Source organism: Nothobranchius furzeri, chromosome 10 (genome assembly GCF_043380555.1).
Source record: "Nothobranchius furzeri strain GRZ-AD chromosome 10, NfurGRZ-RIMD1, whole genome shotgun sequence".
Taxonomy (NCBI): Eukaryota; Metazoa; Chordata; class Actinopteri; order Cyprinodontiformes; family Nothobranchiidae; genus Nothobranchius; species Nothobranchius furzeri.
This window is the reverse complement of record NC_091750.1, coordinates 57,550,882-57,569,918: the sequence shown is the minus strand read 5'-3', so window position 1 is coordinate 57,569,918 and position 19,037 is coordinate 57,550,882. Positions and strand designations below refer to the sequence as shown.

General features: G+C 40.8%; 1 protein-coding gene across 3 annotated transcripts in view; it reads left to right on the top strand.

Moving 5' to 3' along the window:
* gabra1 (gamma-aminobutyric acid type A receptor subunit alpha1) overlaps positions 1-19,037 on the top strand; it is a 38,735-nt gene that overhangs the window by 11,350 nt on the left and 8,348 nt on the right. For all 3 annotated transcript variants that reach the window (XM_015961394.3, XM_015961395.3, XM_015961396.3), the window contains exons 5-8: positions 749-969; positions 4,119-4,201; positions 5,259-5,402; positions 7,042-7,194. In XM_015961394.3, coding sequence (XP_015816880.1) covers positions 749-969; positions 4,119-4,201; positions 5,259-5,402; positions 7,042-7,194 — 601 coding nt within the window. The remainder of the gene's footprint in view (positions 1-748; positions 970-4,118; positions 4,202-5,258; positions 5,403-7,041; positions 7,195-19,037) is intronic.

Here is a 19,037-nt window from a genome sequence, read left to right as displayed (position 1 = left end):
TGCTACCTTGAAGCACTGTTTCAGTTCCCACTAATTATCCATGAGAGCCAAACGAAGAAAAAGATGGGGGGGAGGATGAGTAAAAAAAACGGGCTGTGTTGTAATTTTTACAGACTCTCTTTACTCTGGTGGGCAGTCATGTGGAACTATTAAAATCGTCTCACAGCTATAGTCATTAGCCGGCTTGGAAATGAAACGTCCTCCCAATTCTGTGCCCATTGATTCCTTTTTAGTGTCAAATGTGACTTTCATTACTCTGGGAAAAAGTTCTCCCCGAGATAAATGCAACCAATAATTATTTTTACTCTTTTGCAATTCTACTTAACAATACAAAGCAAATAAGGACGGGAATAGCCCTTTGTTTGCATTTTTGCAATAAGCCAGACTGCGAATATGTAAATACCAGAAACAAGACTACACATATTTTTGCATAATATAATGATAAAACAAACACAGAGGTATTTTTTTAAGAAAAGACACCAGTCATATAAGCAATGCAGCTCCATTTGCTAGATGGCACATCTGCCCAAACCTTAAAGTTGAAGAGACAGGTACCAGCAGGGAAACTGGGCTAAGGCTACCATGAGGAAGTCAAAGTGACATGGAAAAAAAAAACAATTAAACTAGAAAATGAAACAGGATGCACAGTAAAAGTAAGGTAAAGGTAGACAGGACAAGGACAAGCAACAGGCCAGCAAGCTCCAGCCTTTTGTTTAACATTGTTTCTGTCTGCCTTTCAAACCTGCAGGAGTACACTATTGATGTCTTCTTCAGACAGAGCTGGATGGATGAAAGATTAAAGTTTAAAGGCCCAATGTCCATTCTGCGTCTCAACAATCTGATGGCCAGCAAGATCTGGACCCCTGATACTTTTTTCCACAATGGCAAGAAGTCAGTGGCTCACAACATGACCATGCCGAACAAGCTGCTGAGGATTACTGAAGAAGGAAAGCTGCTTTATACCATGAGGTGGGCTCACATCAGATACTGCACGTGTAAAGTGTATATGTCTTCAAGTCTGAACAAGAAAAATAAACTATAAACAAAATAGTAAAATAGCATGTGCATGGACTGCTGAAGGCGTTTTTGAGGATGACTCCACATCTGTTAAGGGTCCTGTTTTTGACTTGTTAGAACTTCTGCAGCAGCAGGAACCGAATGCAGCCTTCACCATAGCCCTTTTTACAAGACACAGAGTGGCAGAAAATCAGTGTAATATTACCTTAACCGTGTGTCATACAAAGGTGCCATGCTGGCATGGCGATGCACAAATTTTGTGGCATTCGTTGCAGTAATTGTCTGTCTTATAAATGCAGATTATACCTTAGTGCAACGGAGGGAGGTGTCATGAACACATGAGGAGTTACTGCCGAGCTCCGGCTGGCAAATATATTGAGAATAAAAGTAAACACGGGCTGAAAGTTTTGCTTTTGTAAACAGAAGCAGCTGAGATGGCAAACTGAAGCGAGGCAGCTCTCCAGGAGCTTATCTCCGTTAGAGCTGGAGGTCAGGTCACTGAAGACTGCACAGGGCTGTGGAGGACAGACACCTTTAGGAGTGGCTTGTCAAAAAAGTATAATGAGCGCGACTTCAATCACAATAAAAACTGAGCTATGTCCAAGATAAACGGAAGTCTACGGCAGTGCAGAGACCACCCTCATACCCCCTTCATACTGCCATTGCCTAATCTTTTGTAAGAAGTACATGATTACGCCACATTACCACCACAGTCTGACCACGTATAAATAACCTAAGGCTCCCTGATGCCGCCAGAGCGTTGTGGCAAATTGACGGAATTGTTTTGTAAAAACAGCTAATTATCCCAGTGCCTTCCCTACAGATGCATGTCAAAATGTCTTCCGCAAAATAGGCCCACTGTATCTTATAAAAGTGTGCTGATTGTTGGAACAGTACTGATAAACCGTGAATCAATTTCCCTCTGGTATTAATGAAGTATTTTTTAATTGAATTTGAATTGAACTGAACTGAAACACGTGTAACGCAGTTGTTAAAGCAGCAATCTGGAGTTATCATCCCTTTCACAGATTATATATGACTTTTTAAATATCTGTAAAAGTGAAAGGCTGACCCTGCCTGCATGTAGGCGATACACCTTTTATTTATTTATTTTGCTAAGGCCAACCCTCAGTCAGTAGAGCTTTATGCAATTTTAATTAAGCGTCTCTCAGCATTAGCCAATAGCATTAGACATCGGCTTACACACTGATGTCAATCATAGAACGTACGCACGTGATGGCCGAGGTACCTGGACTGAAACAGAGGTGTCATAACATGAGAATATTAATTGTAAAACAAAGTGTGTTGAAACTGGATCGTTTTTCGGACAGCCCCTGGATGTGTTGAGGGTTTCTGGCGGTGGCCATCACCCTTTCGAAGGAACCCGGCTCCCCCTTGCTCCCCTGTAATTCGACCCCTGCACTAAACCTAGTTAAATGTAAATAGTAACATGCATTTACGTTTAACATTATATTGTTCTTTACATTTAAGCAGCTAGTGGAACCAGTTAACATAACTCGGTTGAGTTAATTCAACATTTCATGTCAAAGTGTAGCTGCAAGTCATCCACATTGTATAATCTGTCATTGCATCCGATATATTACCTAAACTGTGGTGTTAACTACAATTAGCAGATGGAGTCAGTGCTGAATGTTTGCTAGTAAGATATTTAATGAACCACTTAACAGTTTTTTTTATTTGAACATGTAATTAACTTCTACAATTGAAAAACTTTTGAAAACTGAAATGGCTGTAGCTCAGTCAGTATAAAAAACACTTCAATACAATGTTTTATGATAATAGCCGAGAGTCATTTACAGCATATACGCCAAATGCTACCAGATTGAGCAACATCATGCGAGACTGATGTAAGATTGAAACTCTGGTATGTAAAATTTTGAGCCGTGACTTCATTCGAGTCAAGCCATACTTTCAATATTTTCTTATTTGGACATTGGAGTTTAAATCAAAATGATAATGAAATAAAAAACAAATAAGATATTCTACGTGTGCATCAGGTAGATCTTTGAGCACGCTGAGATTTCTCCTACCAAAATGATAAAAGGGCGAAACGATTCTCTACGTTTTAACGTACTCTTTTTTTTCTACAGTTCATCAAACATCCTCTAGAGATGGAACACAGACATACACTCCCATACTGTCATGTTCCTATCGAAGCATTCATTGCAAATAAAAGTTCTTTTTTTGTTTGTTTGAAATTGGTCTTGTTGATAATGCATCACTTTCAAAATGATACTTGACATTTGTGAGCAGGTTGGTGGGCTGTATTACCTGATGAGTTCAGAGTCACTCGTCTTAGCCTTAGAAGGGGAGGAATGTAGACCCTTCCTGACAGTATAGACACGCACACTGCAGACTGACAACTACGGAGAGGACTTAAAACATTTGTTTTAAAATAAGACAAGAGGGGGGAGGGGAGAGGAAGAGGAAGAGGCAACGTTGGTGTCACAGATGAGTGAGATGAGGGTTAGATGGGAGACTAGTGATTCACGAGTGTGCCGATATGCCCCAAGTGGAGGAGTTTAAGTATCTTGGGGTCTTGTTCAAGAGTGAGGGAAAAATGGAGTGTGAAATTTATAGGCGGATTGGTGCTGCATCTGCAGTTAGGTGGCTGGGCTCTCCCTTAGAGATAGGGTGAGAAGCTCGGTCATCCGGGAGGGGCTCAGAGTAGACCTGCTGCTCCTCCACATCGATAGATGCCAGTTGAGGTGGCTCGGGCATCTGGTCAGGATGCCTCCTGGACGCCTCCCTGGTGAGGTTATCTGGGCATGTCCAACCGGGAGGAGACCCAAGGGAAGACCCAGGTCACGCTGGAGGGTCTTTGTCTCTCAGCTGGCCAGGGAACGCCTTGGGATTCCTCTGGAAGAGCTGGCCCGATTAGCTTGGGAGGGGGAAGTCTGGGCGTCTCGGCTGAGGCTGCTGCCCCCACAACCCGACTCCGGATAAGTGGCTGAAAATGGATGGATGGATGGATGGATGGATGGATGGATGGATGGACTTTGCCACAGTACATTTTGTTTTTGTTTTGCTTACTCTTCTTGGTACATTATTGTCTAACAGTGTATTTGATGTTTTGTTAGGCTTACAGTCAGGGCTGAATGTCCCATGCACCTAGAAGACTTCCCTATGGATGCTCATGCTTGTCCACTGAAGTTTGGCAGCTGTAAGTCCCCCACACTTTCACACAAAATGATGAAGGCTAATGGACACACACACACACACACACACACACACACACACACACATACACACACACACACACACACACACACACACACACACACACACACACGCACACACACACACACACATACACACACACATTTGTGTTGTCACACTGCCCTGTTGAACAAGAAATGAAAGGACAGAGACCCTCCGCCTACATGCAACCTTCACAGGCCTTCCAAAACCCTGAGAGACATGCAGCTCACCTACTTTCCATTAAATTGCTAAGGAATCATGCTAGCTGTTCACTGCTGACAGCTCAAACTATCGTCCTTAAGAAGGTTTAACAAGAAATAGAATGAAGGAGGTAGGAGACAAGAATAGACAATAAGGGAAAAAAACTGGGAAAAGTGAGAAAATAACAGGGTCGAAAATGGCTGTAGGACTTTGGCAAGGCAGGAGACTAAAATACAGAAACACTAAGCTGACAATAAAAGTTCAAACCAAGCAGCTCCTCTGTCACTCCTCAGACATCTGCACATTGTGAGTGAGAGGACTGAGCCTTAAACACTTTTTAAATTGAACTCACTCGCTAAATATTTTAGTGACGAGCTCTCTTCCCTCTGCCACAGTCTGTAGCTAAGACATGCTCTCCTCTGCAGTGGTCGAGCCACACGCAGCTTTGACAGGTTGGGTTGCCAGGAGGGATAAAAAACAGACTTAGCTGCTTTAAGGTCATGTTGTCCTGTTGGGATCCTGCTTGCTTATTTTCTCTAAAGATGAGAAATGACACAATGTGGCAAAAACCAAACAAGCGAGAACAGATGTGATTAGATCATGAAAGAAGAAAAATAGGAGAAAGAATGAGGTTCAAGCCTAATTTAAAAATGATTCCTAAATAGCTAATGAAAGAAAACAGGCGACACCAATACGAAATGACAAGAAATGAAAGATCTGAGAAAAAAAGGTCTCATTTTTGTAGACGGCATTGTGACAAAAACACCCAGAAGCACAAGAAAATAATGTTTCCCACTGTTTGTTTTTTTTTCTATCAGATGCCTACACCAGAGCTGAGGTGGTGTACGTGTGGACCAGAGGGGCTGCTCAGTCAGTGGTGGTGGCAGAGGATGGCTCCAGGTTAAACCAGTATGATTTGATGGGACAGAGTGTGGATTCTGGTGTGGTGCAGTCCAGCACTGGTAGGCTTCACATCAGTGACTGTTTCAACTATGAAGTCCAGTTTCAGATCAGTATAAAACTATAACTTGTTAAGCGTACATCCTCTTTCTGTAAATGTTTGCATCTATGGTCTAAACCCGCAGTGTTCAGTCCTGATCCTTAGTGGCCACTGTCCAGCATGATTAAAGCGGGGACCACGCTGCGTGTTTCGTCCGGCCTAGACAAATCTCTCGTTGTGAACTGAATTGTGACAAAAAATGGTGAATGTGAGGGTGATTTGCGAGGCTTCTGCTGTCCAGTGTGACTGGCTCTGCGACAGCTTACTGAGCACCCTCATGACCAAAACCTACAACTTCCATCTGCAACCACCCAGGGAGTCACACGAACAGCTGGTTATGAGAGTGCAACACGAGAGTAGAATTAGCAACATCACCAACAGTGGAAGCTACACGCAGTAACATGCAGATGGCTCCTTTTTGGAGGTCGGGTTCGGAAACTAATAAAAAAAGTGGCTCTTTTTTCGTTTTTTAAGATTATTGTTTTAGTTAGCTGTTCGCTATTAATGACATATGCGTTTTTGGGGTGCGCTCGTGATGTAACGCGTCCAGCTAGATCAAGATTCTCTGCAGTCTGACTCACTGAAATCTTGCTTTGTATAGTGTGCCATCTTTGTAGAGTTCTCGCGGTGTGACATGAGCAGTCCTGCGCAACAGCTGAAAAACACACAGGGTGGTCTGGGCTTTAGATGGTTTCCTACTCCAAAACACTCTGTTTAGTAGATGAGTGACATACTGATCATGTCTAACGTCCTGCAAAGACGTATCATTCACCCAATCACAGATGTGTTGGAGAGGAGAAACATTTGAAACCAGAATTGAATGCTAGTGAACCAAAAGCACCGAACCTCTCCATGTTTGCTGGTAGCGTTATTTTTATCTTAGCTCATATTTGCTGTAAGGTAGCTTTACCTTTAGTTTGGTGTTTCCCTTTTAATTTAATTATTCATATAATGGTGTTCATAAAACTGAAATCTGATGTCAGTTGTTGCCATCATCACCTACATTTTACCTCCCCAAATGGAAAATTGTCTTTGCTTCCTTGGTTTCATATTTAGGGTCACTGTTCAACTTATCAAAAATAAATACAGTAAATGAAACCTCTTATAACAGCTTGTTATATACAATCACCAAGAGCAGGTCAGTGGGGGAGAGGACTGGATCACTTTTTGGGCTCCCCATGGGTGTGTCAGCTGAGGGCTTTGGGAAGCCCAGCTCCCCCTAGCTCCCCTGTTATTCAAACCCTGGTCATATGCTTATGTCGATCTCTCAGCTTTTTCTCTGTCTTTTTGAAGTGTTTTTCTTTTACAAAACACCATAGGGGAAATGCGTATTGCTAAAATGTAATTAAAGTACAAAGCAGTAAATGTTTATTAATTCAATTCAATTCAAGTTTATTTATATAGCGCCAAATCACGACAAGAGTCATCTCAAGGCACTTCACATAATAAACATTCCATTCCAATTAGGCATTGCCTTATGCATAGGAAAAATCTGAGACTTTATTTCCAATTTAGTTTTTGTTTTTCATCTTGTGGAGGTTTCGTAGGGCACTTGTACTTTTGTTGTAACATTTTTCTATCTTTTGTTTTCTGGAAAACAGGAGAATATGTTGTTATGACAACCCACTTCCATCTGAAGAGGAAAATCGGTTACTTTGTGATCCAGACGTATCTGCCCTGCATCATGACCGTCATTCTCTCCCAAGTGTCATTCTGGCTCAACAGAGAGTCCGTCCCTGCCAGAACTGTCTTTGGTGAGTTGTCTGTTCTTCTCTCCTCTAAACACATATGTTCTTGATAGATGATTGTAGAGGGAAAAAAAAAGACTGTGGCAGCTAAAACCAAACCAGGCTTGTAGATGTCCTAGAAAGCGGCTAGGACATGGTTTGTAGAACTTGTTGCCTTTATTTGTGTTTGAACATGAACAAATTGAGCATTTATAGCATTTTTGGCATTATGTGTGACTGCTTGAAAAACAGTTTTATTTGGAAGTCAACATTACATAGATTTAATACAATTTCTAATGGAATTATCATGAATTACAACACAGTGGTTTATTTTATGCTAAATGTGGCTGTGTTTGGTTTTCTTTTTATTTAATTTCTCAAAATAAACACATTTTAAGTGGGGGCCCATTAGCATGACATTATCAAGGAAAGAAGGAGGAGCTTTAAAACATCATCTCACACCCCAGCCCCCTGCAGGAAAGAGGTGAAAGCCATGCCTCACAATGCGCATGAGCACACATACAGCCATGTAGCGCTAACAAACAAGTAATGTTTTGTATATGTTCCTATTCATACACACCTGATTCTAACTGCTGAATTATCCACTCAGCCTTCATCAGCTTTTGCCAACTCATAATCAGATCTGCAGTAATCAAGCAAGGAAACGTCTAAAACCAACAGGAAACTGGCACTCACAATGCTAACACACCCCTGCTAATGCTACAACAGGCTAAAACAATAGTCCGGTTGCAGCATAAGGTTGAACGCTATGCTAATCACTTAGCTCCAATACACAAAAGAAAATTCCATTTTTATTCTTCTCCCTACTCTTCCACAGTTAGCTTGGTTGACATTATTTCAATGTAGGTCAAGGTAGCATTTAAGCTAATTTGACAATTTGACGTAGATGGCAGTAGATGACTCAATAAATTTGATATTTGTTGGTTGCTCCATTGCAACGATGCAGGCGATGCCTTGCGAGGCCAGGCACCAGGCTTATGAGATCACTGTGCTTTCCTCATTCCTTGGTCAAAGAAAACAGTTAAATAGAACAGACGTGGCTTCCGTGACTGGTCACGTAACATCACGTGACATGGGAGATAACATTATATTGTTATAAGTATAAATTTAAATATATAACGAGGGTTTTCCTTTTTAAAATGTGTATATATTGGTTACATTAAAAATGTAAGTGAGTTACTACCTGCTGGCCACCGAAGCTGCAAGAACTAAGCATCTAACCAACCATAGATAACTTATTTGGATCTAAAAAAAAATAACTTTGAAATTATTTGACTTACATTTAAACTTGAAATTAGCCAAAGAAGTAGCTGCCGGCTTCTGATCTGCCATCCTTTTGGATATACCACAGTGTATTCTGGGAAATTTTTGAGCAGGGCTAGGCTACAATACACCTCCCGTGTATCCTTGCTCAGCTAGCTAAACGGCTAACAAATGGAGAACACACGTTTCAGTAGAACATGAACATTGGAACACACCTTGGCAGTTCCTGATGATGTATCTGCAAGGCAACCCGGGCAAGGCCAAAACATCAATGCAAGGTTCCTTGGCATTGAGAAACTCAGAAATGTAAACAGATCCAGATCCCTTTTCACTTACACCCTCAATGGCATTCACTTTGCAGTTTTTAATTTTTTTTTATTTGAAATCTTTCATGACTATTTTGTTGTAAAGCACATTTGTGTAAAATATCCAATTATCAGTTGGACTGGGTTATCAAACCAACTTCCAAAGTCTAATTATGTGTTTCTAGAAGAGTCAGTTATATTAATAATTGTAAAGGAAATCTAAAATCTTCATTCATCAGTCTCTTATTGGGACTGAGCATGCCGCATAAAATTTGTATCCTCCTCTGTTTTTGCACCAATGAGGTGAACAAGCGCTTTAGTTAGTGGTGGCTTGCTGCAGTAGAATTTAAGGACAGCTCTGTGTGCATTTAAAATTATGTGCTCTGAATTGAAGATTAAAAGTGGATGTGCCTGCTTATGTAGGACATGTTTATTGCTTTGGTGTGTGTGTGTGCGCGCATGCGTGCGTGTGTGTGTGTGTGTGTTTCAGTATCCGATGTATATTTGTCTGTCTGTCACACAGATCTTACATAATGCTGCCCAAAAGGAAAGCTCTTGCTAGTCTGCAGCATGCTCTGTAGCAGCAAAGCACAGCAGCATGCAGAATGTCCTTGAGTTACCTCACTCCACGCACCCCCTTCTTCTTCTTTTAATTCCTTCTCACACAGTCACTCTTTCCCTCTTTATCCTCTCCTTATGGAGCCCAGTGCCTCCTATTGTCCACTACCTAAAAAGGGACGGATCACATTTGCAGCTCTGCAGTCACTAGCAGGTTTTCCCCGTCTTCCTACAATCTTTTGGCGTCTGTTTGTGTGAGGTGATGTTTTTCGCGTGCCACTGCTGGCTACCTGCAGTGCTCATCACGTGTCAAGGGAAAATGAGGTTGGCCTAGATTAGATTCAAACTATCTGGGGCATGTGTGTCCCTCATGCTACCCGTGGTGGTTCGGCTCCACGAGATTACATACATGCAGGGGAGGTGAACATGCAAGACACAAACATACGCATTCACAGCTGGATGAGCAGATGTGCACATTCTCATTATGACATAGACACATTCCAGCACGTTGGATGGTGTTGGCCTTTTGGGTGACTAATATACATCATCTGAGACAACAGCTGAATTAGCAAGTTTGTTAAGAGGTTACAATGTCAACATCACCCTAAATGAAATCATTAGAAAGACATAGAAGACAATCATGAACTTTAATTGCCATCTTTATCGCTAGTCTGCACAAATTTTTAACATAGATGACATCCAATCAAACCCACGTTAGGACTGAACAATTCTAATACAATGTAGCGTGATGAGTCATAAATAAAGAAGCAATGTTCATAAACAAATAAAGTAAAATACCTGTCAGCATAACCTCAGAAATAGTCTCCCACATGTTCATGGTAGAGTCTAATGGTTTCTGTGGAGTCATTGCTCAGGATGATTGCTGTGTGCATAGGGGAATGCTTTTCATTGCCTTTGCTCCCATTCATCTTGATGTGTTTTTACTATGCTGAATGTATCCTGCCATAAACACTGCCAATTTATCAGAGCAAGTAGTGTACCTATGGTGTTAGAGCTATCATGCACAGGCAAGGGCTAAATTAGATGCAGACAGAAAATGAAGATAGCATTAAAATGCTACAAGTTATTCTATAAAAGAGGAAACAATAGAGGGGTAGGGAGATTTTCTCCACCTACCTGCTTTCATCTATTGATGGTTCTTTCTGTTAATTTCCAATTTTGTTGCTGGTTAAAGGGGACATGTTATTCTTTTGTGATGCCACGTGGCGCTGTACGGCCTCCAAAAACACGCCAAACTTGAAAATAATCCATCCATCCATTTTTTGTTAGTGTTTGGATTCAGGATTTATTTGCCTAAAAAACTGAGTTTCAAAAAGTCATCTTGTGTGACATCACAAACAGGGAAAGGAGAGTAGAACCATCTTTCATGTGCAAGAGAGAACTGCTGAGCCCCTCCTGTATATGAGAGCTGCACAGCTCATAGCAGCATGAGTGGGGGATGGGTAGGTGCGGCTGGAAGCAGCTTGTTTTCTTAAAGTGATAGAGCCCTGAAGCGGCTGTAAATTACTGAAACTGTGAAGAATAAAACTGCTGATTAAAGCATTTAGTGTAAAAAAATGTATGAATGTTTGTTATTGACGACAGAACAATTATATTTTAAATAATACTAAAATATGTCCACTTTAACAAATTTATTGTTCTTAAAGGTGCAGTTTACCCATTTATTCAATACATTTGCAGTGTTCACAAGTGTAAATTAACACCTTATGAGTCATTTACAAAAAGCTATGATGCTCCTGTTCTGAAAAGTTTACTGATGTAGAGGTCAGCTGAAAACAGCAGGATTACTCATCGTCTCGTCTCGTCTCGTCTTCCTCCGCTTATCCGGGTCCGGGTCGCGGGGGCAGCATCCCAACTAGGGAGCTCCAGGCCGTCCTCTCCCCGGCCTTGTCCACCAGCTCCTCCGGCAGGACCCCAAGGCGTTCCCGGACCAGATTGGAGATGTAACTTCTCCAACGTGTCCTGGGTCGACCCGGGGGCCTTCTGCCGGCAGGACATGCCCGAAACACCTCCCCAGGGAGACGTCCAGGAGGCATCCTGACCAGATGCCCAAACCACCTCAACTGGCTCCTTTCGATCCGGAGGAGCAGCGGTTCTACTCCGAGTCCCTCCCGAATGTCCGAGCTCCTCACCCTATCTCTAAGGCTGAGCCCGGCCACCCTACGGAGGAAACTCATTTCGGCCGCTTGTATCCGCGATCTCGTTCTTTCGGTCATTACCCAAAGCTCATGACCATAGGTGAGGATTGGGACGTAGATCGACCGGTAAATCGAGAGCCTGGCTTTCTGGCTCAGCTCCCTCTTCCCCACGACAGATCGGCTCAGCGTCCGCATCACTGCAGACGCCGAACCAATCCGCCTGTCGATCTCCCGATCCCTCCTACCCTCACTCGTGAACAAGACCCCGAGATACTTAAAGGATTACTCATTATTATTAATTATTAGGGCTACAACAAACGATTATTTGGATAATCGATGAATTGGATGGGGTCTCGACACAATGAATCGATTAATCGGATTACATGGGGAAATTTTTTAAAACTGCTTGGGAAACGTTTTTTCTCTCCTTCCTTCACTTTATTAAACACAACGGGTGAGTTGTGCAACACAACGAATCAATGACACAATTCATTGCCAACACTTTTAATAATCGATTTTTATCGATTTTATCGATTCGTTGTTGCAACCCTATTAATGATATGCACACATCTCACTTCTGATTGGCTAACAGAAAGTGTTTAGATATGTTGCAAAGTCACTTTCACCAAGACACTCTCCGCTCGCTCTTCTCGCTGCAAAATAAATAAATAGGCAAGGCCATGAATGCAAGGCCATGAATGCAAAAATAGATATGTGAGGATTTTCAAATCCTAGCATTTCACCATCTATTTTCTATCAGAAGCTGACACAGCAGATGTGTGTAGGAGACTGTTTTCATGTTCAGCCTGCATGAAAAACTTGAAGTGACCGATTATAATCAGAAATAATAATTAAAAAATGGTTTATTGGTCAACTACACCTTTAAAATAAACACCAGAACTACAGGATTAGCTTTTTTTTAAATCATTGTCTACGAGTTTTTAATTGTTTAAAAAGATTTTCCAAAGGGGGCTTCCAAAATGTCTCAAAATTATTTGTGAGGTTTCTTAAATTCCCTGTGTGACCTGCATTTTGTATCGTTTAAAATTGAACAGGAGTTAGAAATTTGCAAAACAGATGTCCTTTCTAATTAGTCTCGGCTTCTGGGAAGCTTTCTTAGTTTATTTCCATAAGCACCAAAGTGGAGCAAATGTGAAACAGCTTTTGGAAGGAGTTGTAAAATTAAACTGCAACCAAAACATTTTGAACATGAGAAAATCAGTAGTAGAAGAGGATGAAATATTTGATAATCAAGAATATTTGGACACCCTTGGGAAAGTTTCACATAATATTCACAGTTTATTCTAAGTGTATTAATTTACACATTTGATATAATTCCAGCTTCAATTTCAGTGGTCTGTCGCAATTTTCATACAGTGCAGGTAGAAACAGGCTTGGATGACCGGTTATCATAATGTTTCTGTTTTGTGGAAAGAAAAATTACACATGCATGGAAAAAAAATAAAATAGAAAACATTCAAAAGAATGCACATTTAACAAAGGCATGCAACAATAATCCTTGTGTCAGTCTTCCTTTAAAAGGAAAGCTAATAAAATGGCCTGAGGGGTTTATTAGACACCGGTGTGTGAACTGGTGTACAGCAGGATCATCATGCCTTTGGACATACACATAAAAAAAACAAAAAAAGGGAAAAATACACAGAAGAAAAATAAACAGAAACAAGATGGTGGGGGCGACACAGCACCGCCATGTTTATGTGCAGTAAGAGGACGCAGGTGTGCACTATTTTTAATATTCTGCTTACTGTAGAAGTGACTAAACTGTGAAGATACGCTCGAAACATTCCTCCCACTGACACCTACTTACAGCTTGGTCTCTCCTCGTTTTCATTTCAGAACAGCACCAGTAAATATAAAATGTTGCACCAATACTGGAGAAGAATAAAAGCTGTAATCCCATACGCCATCCTGTTACTAAAGGGGTGATCAGGTCTCCAAATCTGACAAAGAAACATCATCAATGTGAACAAATGTAGCACTGTGTAATGCCTGCTTAAATTACATTATGTGACTATAAAGCACTAAATTATTTTTTTCCTAAAGCCTGCCCTGTAGATGAATAGGCAATTTAAAAACACAGCAGTGGGTAAAGTTATGTTATTTATCATTGTGCCGATTAGGAGCCTGATTAGTTTATAGCTACTCCGATGTAGTGGAAAACTGTTAGCAATTTATTTTTTTGCAGTCTAAATGAAAGCCGAAAGGTAACAGCCACTGATGGTGTTGATGTTGGGCTTCTTTGCCTCCCTTCTTGCGCCTTCCTCTCTGTAGGAAGCTGTCAGGAACAGCAGTGCTCAGAAGATTAGTGTGATTCCATCTATCTCCCTTAAAATCAATTGTCTGGGTACTGAATGGCTTTCCCCACAATGTTGTTTAATGTATCTGGTCATTAAAGGTATTGTGCCTTGTGAATGAGTGTGTGCATGTATGCTTGGAGGTGCTTCTGTAGACATTTTCACACAAATAAGAATGTGTTGGTTTCTACATGCTGATTGTGAACCAGTGGGCGTGCTTAAAATCCTGCTCACTTGTTGACTTTGTCAGCAGTGTGCTGCGTTATCTGGGTGTGTGATTTAAACGTTGCAGCCGTGGCGTCAGCACAGACATTTAATCACCTGTTGTGATTTATGTCTTCATTTGTGAGAGATGATGTAGTGATGCTGAAGGTAATGTCTCTCTGTGAAGGGCTCATTATTGATAAGGCATGAATTACTACAGGGACACTACATATAAGAAAGGTTTACTCTAAATAGTGGTTAAAGGAATAGCTTACATGACTATGCTTTTATTTTAACATTATCTTTGCACTGATATATGTTTTAGGTCTTTATCTTAAAGTGTGAGTTCACTTAGAATCCGTTTCAACAGTCTCTGTGTTTCAAATAGGCAGAAATTGAAAATAGTCTTCTACCCGTATTGTCTGCATTAGCTGCTGATAGAAAATAGGCAGGGAAACTTTTGGGTCAGAAAAGGCCACATAGATTTGACCTTACAGTGTAAATTAGCATTCACTGACTCGCCCATCTCGCGACCAAGGAAGGCTGTGTTGTTTTTTTTTTTGCAGCCAGGAGAAAGCAGAGTGTGTCTTTGCTAATAGAAGCTAACCGTTAGCATTAGCGACTCCTCAACAATGCAGAACTCCTTCATGCTTGTGTGATTTCTGGAGATCAAACAGCCAAGAGAAATGTTCCCAAAATGAGAAAATAAAAACTATAGAATGCAAATTTATATAATTTCATTGAACCAACACAATATGTTACAATCAAAATGGGTTCAAATGAAGGCAACTGGACTTCTTTGGTTTCTTGAAGGTGTTTCACTTCTCATCCAGGGAGCTTTGCCATTTCTGACTTGAACATGAGACTTATAAACTTTAGCTGTCCGTGGTTACTTAAAGACCAAGTCACCCCAAATCAAAATTTTTACTGATAAACTATATAAATGTGTGTCTAATCGTGCTGCAGACACATTAGTCAATAGTTTATCACTTAAGTGCATTTTAGTTAAAATTTAAATTTTCTGCCTAAAACTGTCAGTGTTGTGCCGTTGTCAGGTAACAACTGCACTGCAGTTGAATTAAAATCTGCCATTGCAATTGGCTAAGAGGTACCCTATAACGTTAGCTGGTACCATATGATGTCACAATGTTGTTGTGAGCCTGTGCGTAAGTGTTTGTGCATTTGTTAGTGGCTCCGTCCTCTCGGTCTACTAGGCAACAGCACTTGTTGCATTTTTCAAACAGGAAGTGGGAGTGGAGTAATACTCTGGTAGGGGGTGACTTGCTCTTTAACAAGCTGAAACTACCTATGAACACCCCAACCTCCCTATCCCTGACAAGTTGCTGATGCTGTTAGGCCCTATTGTGTTGGTATAGTTGTTTTGATTAGGTGCAATAGGGTGTGACTTAGCCTGAAGCTGTTTTGGAACTTCGTTAAGAGCTGCGCTGTAGGTGCTTGAAAAGGGAAACCAGAGGCCTCCCCTCTGTTTAAAGTAGGCTTTTCCCGTTTGACATAGATAGCTTCCCTTACTCCTCTCTCAAACCATCTATCTTCTGTGTTCAGAATACATACTTTATCATCTTCAAAGTGTGTTCCTTGTTCTTCAGGTGTAGGTGGACTACAGAGTTTTGACCCAAAGAGGGGGCTCAAAATTGTGTACATATATTTTTTAATACAGTGTTAAGGTTTTGTTCGGAGTTTTTGTGCACAAGGAAACTCTTTCAAAAAGCATTGATTTAATGCTATTGCAATATTTGGTTGGCATCCATACACAGGGATTGGGCTGTTCTTCTAACGAGCACGCTTTCCACTTCATAGTGTTCTTTTTAACGCACATTTTGACTGTCAGGTTTGATTGGTTGCCTTTTCAGTCAAAGAAAAAAAAAAGAATCGTAAAATGAAAATTTCAGCTTGGAACCAAGGAGCATGACAGAAAGACATGTTCTTCTTTGACTGGGTTTAGTCTGTGGTTAGACTGTGATGCAATGGCTGAGCATTTAACTTGAGATTGTTAAGATTAGCTGTAAGCTGTCATTCAAGAACTGTCAGTGAGGGGCTAAAGTTGTACCCAGAGGAAAATATAACTTGTCAGAAAGATTATAAATAATAATAATGATAATATTTTGTCTGACATACACTGGAAAACCATGTAACCTTGGGTTTAAACAAGCTCAAAGAACATTTCATTTTTTTTTTTGTCTGAAGCCTTTTACAGAAGGCTGAGCAGTAGTGGACTGTTGCACTCTGACTGATATTAAATCAAAATTTTAAAGGTTTTTACCAGGGATGTCCCGATCTGATCACATGATGGAAATCGGCCCCGGTCACGTGGTTTCAGACTGATTGGGACTCGGGCTTTACTTCCCGATCCAGACTCGGATACTGGGTTCAAATTACAGGAGAGCAACTTGGTTCTCCTTAAAGGTTGTCAGGCTCTCCGATGCCCTTAACTTACACACCCAGAAGGAGCACAAAAAAGTTTTTACCTATATTATATTATTTATATGGACTCGGCGTAGCAGAGATTCTTTTGAGCAGAGCAGCAGGCAGACCACTGATTATTCATGAACTCCAGCTGCGTTCTGCACACAGCCACAGTAACATTGTCTAAGTTTCTAGTGGTGTCACCAAAACTATACAATTAACACACAGTCATTCGTGTCCGTTCATTTTCTTTCTGGTAAGTTCTGTCTGTATTTGAGCATGACGTTTGGACGCGCTCATGCTGCAGCGCTCGTCACTGAGTACATTTACATGCAGCCAATATCCGGGTTATGATCGGGTTAAGGTCGGTATTCAGGTTTCTGAGTTGATCAGAGTAACCCGTTTACAAGCATAAATAGAAAGAGTTACCTCTAACTTGCATAACCCGATTTAAATGCGGGCGTTGGGGTAGCGTCAGGACGTATGGACTACGTCCTGACGCAATATGCGTCATTTCCGGTTCTTCTTCTTCCAGTATCCGTAAAAACAACATGTTTCCCAGTTTGGAAGAGACAGTGACTGCGTTTCTTTGCGCTTTAGTTTCTTCGTCACTCCAAAAGTGTGGTGCTGTGCCGCGACTCGCCATGTTGCTCCCAACTTGTTGTTTACTTCCGGTGTTCTGGCACATACAAGATGTCTCGCTACCAAGATTCCTTGCGAACAGAGCATGCGCAGAACACACGCTTTGATGGGGATATCCCGATATGCGTTTACACGACCAAACATTCGGGTTAGAAAAGGGTTACCCCAGGTGGAGCATATCCGGGTTGTTGGCGGTGTTTACAAGGACCTGCGGAACCGGGTTATTGTGAATATTCGGGTTTTAAAAGGGTTACTGGCTGCACGTAAACGCACTGACTGGCGCAGCCAGGCAGTGCAGCGCACACTCCGCTTTTTTTGCGGTCAATAGATCAATTTGATCTGCTTGTTAAAAAGTTACTTGTGAGGTGAAAAAGAAGGAAGCAGACAGGAGTTTTTCTAGAGGACTGGGAGATGCAGGAAGATCAGAGACAGACAGGAAGATAGGAAAATAAAAACCAAGAAAACAAAACAAAGTTCTTAAAAAAACAAAATGTAGGTAGATTTATCCCACTGCATGTTTCTACCTGTATAAAGCAATAATTTATCAGCATGTAGTATTTATATAGTTGATACTTCAGATCATCTTCAAATCTCCGCCCCATGCCCAGGGACGTATCTAAGAATTTTGGGGGCCGAGGCAAAATAGACCGCTGCCAGGTATTTTAAGTTGAAGTGCTATCTGATTTTATATTAGACTTTGTATATTTGCAATGAAGTCCAAAAGTGAAGAGTTTATGTTATTATTACTTCATTGTTCAAGCAACCTCACAGAAGTGATTTGTTGTTAAAAAATAAAAAAAAAAGGTAACTAAATAAAAAATAAGGAACATCCTGGAATCGTTTCTTCCTTTTCTTTTCTTTTTTTTTTAATGTATCGAACGTATCGGATCGGGACTCGGTATCGGCAGATTCTCAAAATCAAATGACACAGACTCGAGGGCAAAAAAACCTGATCGGGACATCCCTAGTTTTTACCCTATTCTACCAAAAACATATTACACATTAGCCATTATCTGCTTCACATATCCCCATTAAATGCACTTTTGTACTGTGTGCTACAGCCACATTAAACATTCTTCCTCCTGAGCCAGTAACCAGGCCTCCAACCTTAAAACTGTTTGCTTTTCCTTATGATTCCTCACTTTTTATTCACTTCTCTAAATTAACTTTGCTCCATCATTGTTCTCAATATCTTGGCAAGTTTATTACCTCAGATGTGTGTGAGGATTTAAAAATGAGTGTGTAAATAATGGTAACAGTAAGTAATTGTAAGAAGATTTTAAAGTCCTATTAGTCATGATCACACACTGGTGAAATTACATCTCTGCATTTGACCCATCTCTGTGAGGAGTGGTGAGCTGCAGCAGTGGCTGGGCTCGGGATGCCTGGTTGCATATTTATCAAAAGTCAGTCATTATCCACACAAAACTAAATTCTCCAGAAGAAGCTCACTGACAAGGAAACAAAAGTTCTGTTTCTTATAGGCTCTGCCCTTTAAGGCTGCTATTGGATACGCCATTCTCAGATTAGTGAATGAGACATTTTCCAACTGTAGCTCTGGCTTAAAGAGAAGTGTCTATACTCATAGAATCTGGGGTTACAATAAGTAACCATTGTTCTTTTTTATACATGCTTCACCCTTAAAGCCAGATCTACAGTTGGATAAAATCTTATTAGGTAATCAAACAATGGCTTATTCAATAGCAGCCTTAAAGGGCGGAGCCTATTCTCATAGATTTTGGAGTTATGTAACCATCAATACAGTGCTAGCTGAAACATCAGGGTTGTACATTTTCATTTCAATATTTTTGTTTAACAGTTATTAAGGCTTTACATCTGTTTCTTGCAATACATAACATTAAGTGATTTAATGCAAATTTTGAGTCACGTTTAAACAAATTACCCGAAAATCATTTAGATGATTCCTGATTAGATTTAGCTCAGAGGATATAGGGAATCAGTCACCCCCACACAGAATT